This window comes from Gossypium arboreum, chromosome 6, assembly GCF_025698485.1.
Source record: "Gossypium arboreum isolate Shixiya-1 chromosome 6, ASM2569848v2, whole genome shotgun sequence".
In the NCBI taxonomy this organism is placed as follows: Eukaryota; Viridiplantae; Streptophyta; class Magnoliopsida; order Malvales; family Malvaceae; genus Gossypium; species Gossypium arboreum.
Window position 1 is genome coordinate 110,443,615 of NC_069075.1, and position 5,202 is coordinate 110,448,816.

Genomic DNA, 5,202 nt, shown 5'->3' on the forward strand with positions numbered 1-5,202 from the left:
TTTACTATATTATGCATTTGGTTATTTGGTGTGGTTTATTTTTGACATAAAATTTGACATATAATTTGTCTTATAAGCTTTGTTTAGAATTGGTAAATGATATGTATGTGTATTCAGTTAACGATAGATAAATTAGATATGTATGCATATAACATGTACGTTGGTGGTTTGATATTTATGTGACAAGTTGACATATGTGTATACGAATATTATATGGTAAGTTTAACTTAAAGTTTATGGTGGAATTGGTATGATTAAAATGTTTGATTTTGATAGTCGAGTAGATGAACAAGTAAATAGGTTATATAATTGTAATTTTTGTCATGATGTTGGCATATACATTTTGGTATATTTGATTAAATAATTATGTTTTGAAATGATTAGTAGATTGATTGAATATATGATAATTGACGTAATGCTTGTTTATTAGAAGTGTTATATGTGTATATAGTAATAAAGAAGAATGAAAGTTGACTTTAAATAAGACATACGTGGTTAGCATGTTATATATGTTCGGCTAAACTTTAGGAAAATGACATTATGAATAGTAACTTGGTTTTTAATATATCTATATAACCTATTATAATTGATTTGATTTAGTATAGGTCCAAATGTGATGAATTAAAATGATTAAATTTCTATGTGTATCCATGAATGTCCGAAAATTGTGTTTTCATTTAGTAATACCTCGTAACCCTTTCCTGACGACAGATACGGGTTAGGTGTGTTACACTAGTATGGATTTATGTGTACTTAGAATGTCATACTTGGAGTTTTGTTGCCTTCAATCTTTGCACATATTACACACACTCTCTGCTGCCTTTAGGTTATGCAGTCACATGCATATTTTAACGCCTTTGGGCTTAGCACTTAGGTGCTCTTTGGTGTGTTTGGCGGCTTGGCACTTTGGTCCCCCTTGGTGTGTTTTGAAGGGATTTGATTTGGTACCTAGCACTATGTGCTCTTTGGTGTGTTTTGGAGGAAGTCCCATGTATCCAAGTCATTTCCTTATATTATTATGGCCATTTGAATAAAAATATTGATAATAAGATGTACCTATGATTATAAAATTTAAATGTACTCTAAAGTATATTTTTTTAAAGGATTAACAAGTTAAAAGGCTATGTTTTTATGATAAGGTCATCCTCTAGCAATAAGACATGAAATTGTGCTTAAAAATTATGTATTGGTATACCCCTAATAAGGAAACTAATGAGGGAAGATATGCCTTGCATAAAGAATTTATAGCCATAAGTGGAACACACATGTGAATAAACTAGAAAGTTAAGTTAAAAAGGCTATGAACTTAGATTGAACAATATTGGTAACCTTGATAATAATCTTGAACATGAATTCTCAATACGAATTGTTAAAGAACCAATAACCAGTAAATTGAACTCTATAATTCAGTAATCAAAACCGAATCTGTTAAAATGGCTTAGTATGATGGAAATGAACTTGAAAAATTCTTAATAAGGGGCTTAACATTTATATTAGTATAAGATAAATAAGCTTATCCTTGATTACATACTAAGTTGTTAGGCTCATGCATTAGTGGTTTAAAACGCGCCAATGAGAAGTATAAGATTTGAATTTGGGAGCTTCACATCACCTTTCATTGAAGTTGTAATGTATTTATATTAATTGTTATTGCATAAGGACTTTGACATGTACATAAAGACTTAATTTGAATATAATATTTATAAAAAAATAGTTGAAATTCAAGTTATTTTGATGTTATTAATTAAGTTTTATTTCGTTATGTTACTTGAATGTGTTTATGTCATGTATTTAAGTTTAAATGAAGTTTGAAATTAATTTATGATGAGGTTTAAATGCATTTATGTTTTTTTAAAACTTGATTAATTTGATTTAAAGAATATTAATATAAAATAAAATAAACATTTTCATAAAAGGAAAATAAAGTTAAACTTAAAAATATTATAATAACATCTATCATTGTATTGATGGTGAAAACGAGCGAAAAATATTACAAAAATAGAATTTGATACATAAAATAATAGCTAGATTAACAAAAATTCTTGATTGATAGTAATTATTAAAAATTTTGAGCTATACATTAAAAATATATAGTACAATTAATCCTTAAAAAAGTTTATGAAAGTAAAACATAACACTTAAACATCAAATACCATTATATCAAAACCCTAAATGCGATACACTGTCAGCCACTCAGCCCTCCTTTAATGAAAGATAGCCCTACACCCTCATATTTGCTCAGGCTTCCATAAAAGCCAAGCCAATCTCTCCCTTCTCTTTTGTCTGTTTCTCACAAAATCTATTCACTCTCCCCAGCACATGCCTTTTCAAAATCTTCACACTAAAAACTTTAAAAAATTATATATATATATATAACCCTTTCTTTATTATACATCAACACAAAAAATGGAGATCTTGACAAGTATCCAAACTCAAATATCCTAGAGAAAATCCCCCATAAAAATTTCATAAACAGTTGGCCCGCTCTTAAACACAACCCTCCACCACTTTACCTTCCACCATTTCTTTTCCCATTACCCCTTTTCTCTTCTCATTTTAGTCCCTAACCAGAAACATCCAAAGCCACGTTGGAAGAACCAATGTCAACAGTACCATATTCCCTATGGTCTTCCATTTTAAGCTGGTTTACCCCAACTGTGTTCTTTGTCTTCCTTAACCTTACAATAGGTACCATCTATTTCACTTCCACTTTGAGTTCCAGCAAGCCTAGTAGTGACGCACAAAGGCAGTACCACCCAGATGATGAAACAAACCCAAAGTTTGTTAGATCTCCATCTATGTTGCAGAGGCTGAAATCTATCAACTTGTCTGCTTACAGATCTCAAGAACCTGTTGTTGCTAGTGCTACCACTGCCTATGAAAGTGTCTCTGATGTGGGTGATTTCCATTTCTCTTTTCAACAACAAAACCCTCAACAACAGCGCCAGCCTTCCTTTGAGAGATCCCCTTCTGTTTTGCAAAGGCTAAAGTCCATTAATCTCTACGGTTACTTCTCCCCAGAGCAGACCAAAAGCCATGAGAGTTACCCCCATTATCCTCCAGAGGTAGCTCAGGGTGAGGGACATGATGAAAAGGTGCAAGAGCCTGAAAAACAAGATGAAAGGGAGGGAACCCAAGGTGAAGGAAAAACGCTTGATGAAGTATACAGTCAACTGAAGGAGGGAAATCATGTTGCGAGGACCAAATCTGATACTAAACCAGCATCTGGTGAGGTACCAACTAAGCTTCCGAGGAAGATGAAGAAATCTGCAAGTGTAAAGTCTGCTTTTCGACATTTCGAGGAAGGAGATATCGTGGAAAATCGACGGCCGGCCACCGTGAGAGAAGGGAAAGAGAAAGCTACGGAGGAAGAAGACGATGAGGTGGATGCCAAAGCTGATGATTTCATCAACAAGTTCAAGCACCAGCTGAAACTGCAAAAGCTTGATTCCATCATTAGGTACAAGGAGATGATCAATAGAGGGAGTGGTAGGTGAAAAGCTTTACATTTTCAATCTTTTTTCGGGGGTTAATTTCAGGGTTTAATTATTGGTGTAGATCTACTACTGGTATTGTTTACATCTGTTGGAACTTTGTGTTCAGGAAAAAAAATATGGCACTTTCATTTCATTTTCTGGTTTTTTTTATTTTTTATTTTAAGTTTCCTTTGAATGGGGTTTATCAGTTGTGTTATTTGGTTGTTCTCCAGGCATTTATATCCATTAATGTCCCAATTAGTACTGTTTCCTGGTTCATGAATCATATGATTGTCACCATTGCCATTACTAGCATTAGTTTTTAGCTGTTATCTACTAAGAGTTAAAGTGGGTACAAGAAAAATGTTGTAGAAGGGCATGCCATGCAATGGACCCTTAGTTGTTTTTTCAGACAAGACTGTGGAAACCTGTAGGTTCCAAGTCTGGAAGTGGAGAAAAACTGTGTAAAGAGGGTATTGGCCTGTTTTACAGGAGGAGAGGGCAGGCCATGCTTACAAAGACCCCACGTTTTGTTTTGGATTGAAAGGGACAGAACAGAAGAGGAACGATGGTGGGATTGAAATTGAAGGGAGAGATGGGGTGATTTGGTACAAATATATATGAATTTATTTACTGAGTATTAGGTACATTAATCTTATATTTTTATTTTATAAGTAGTGGCGAAGTCTGAATTTAAGTGTAATTGTTTAAATTAAATTATATATTTTATAATTTTAAAAGATAAAATTAAATTTTATTATTTTTAGAAAGATTAAAATATAATTTTATTTTTATTAATTTAAATTTTATAAGTTTTAAAGGGAGTTAAAAAATTTTAATTTTAGAGATGGCCGGGACTATACCCGCGCCTGGCTAGGATAAAATATTTTTATATAACATTTGTTTATTTTAATATCATTTGTGGAGTTTAAAAATTTTAGTGTGTGAAATATTTTTATTAGATTTGTCAAATATTTTCCTTTTAAATTTGTTTGTCCACATAAAATGGCGATCTCCATCTGTCGCACTGTCAGGTGCTTGGCTGTGATGCACGTGGGAGATTATGTTTGGCTACTATGCATTTACACCCAAATTTAATGTGCATGTAAATGATGTATGGGGAATAGTAAGAGTTTGGAGTTGCCATTCCCGCCTATCAATTTGACGTTTGATGGAGTGAAATTTAACGGCTAATTGAATTGATGAGTTTTATTTTATTATTTTAATTTAATTTAAATTTTTAAATTAAATTAAATTAAATTGAGTTAATTTAAATAAAATTATTTGAGGTAAATTAAAAAAATATTTTGAATTAATTTTTGTTATAATATAATTAATTTCATGTTGGAGAATATAAATTTAAAATTATATATATTTGAAATTATTTTCAAAGTAAAATAAAAATAAAATAAAATACTTTAATATGATAAATTTAATTTATAAATTAAATTATTTAGGTCCCAAAATTATTATTTTAGAAAATTATTATTTTTATATATTTGTTAGATTTTTAAAAAATTATAATTTTATAAATAATTTGAATTTCAAAATTATTTTAAGTTTTTTTTTTTTGTATTTTTTTTGTTGAGAGAGCAATTTGTTCATTTTAAAAATTGACAAGGACCTAATGAGTATTTATATTAAACGATTATTCAAATATTTGAGTTGCTCAATTTGTAAAATTTAACTCAACTCTAACTTGAAACTCGAACTACTTATTCAAGTT

General features: G+C 30.6%; 1 protein-coding gene across 1 annotated transcript; it reads left to right on the forward strand.

Moving 5' to 3' along the window:
* Positions 1-2,371: 2,371 nt before the first annotated feature.
* Positions 2,372-3,693, forward strand: LOC108484913 (pathogen-associated molecular patterns-induced protein A70-like). The gene has a single exon (XM_017788797.2). It carries the CDS (start codon positions 2,601-2,603, stop codon positions 3,495-3,497), a length of 897 nt encoding a protein of 298 aa, XP_017644286.2. The 5' UTR covers positions 2,372-2,600; the 3' UTR covers positions 3,498-3,693.
* Positions 3,694-5,202: the final 1,509 nt, after the last annotated feature.

What these genes read in the sequence shown, in the direction of transcription:
- LOC108484913 (XM_017788797.2), top strand. Translation starts at nt 2,601, where the DNA reads ATGTCAACAGTACCATATTCCCTATGGTCTTCCATTTTAAGCTGGTTT.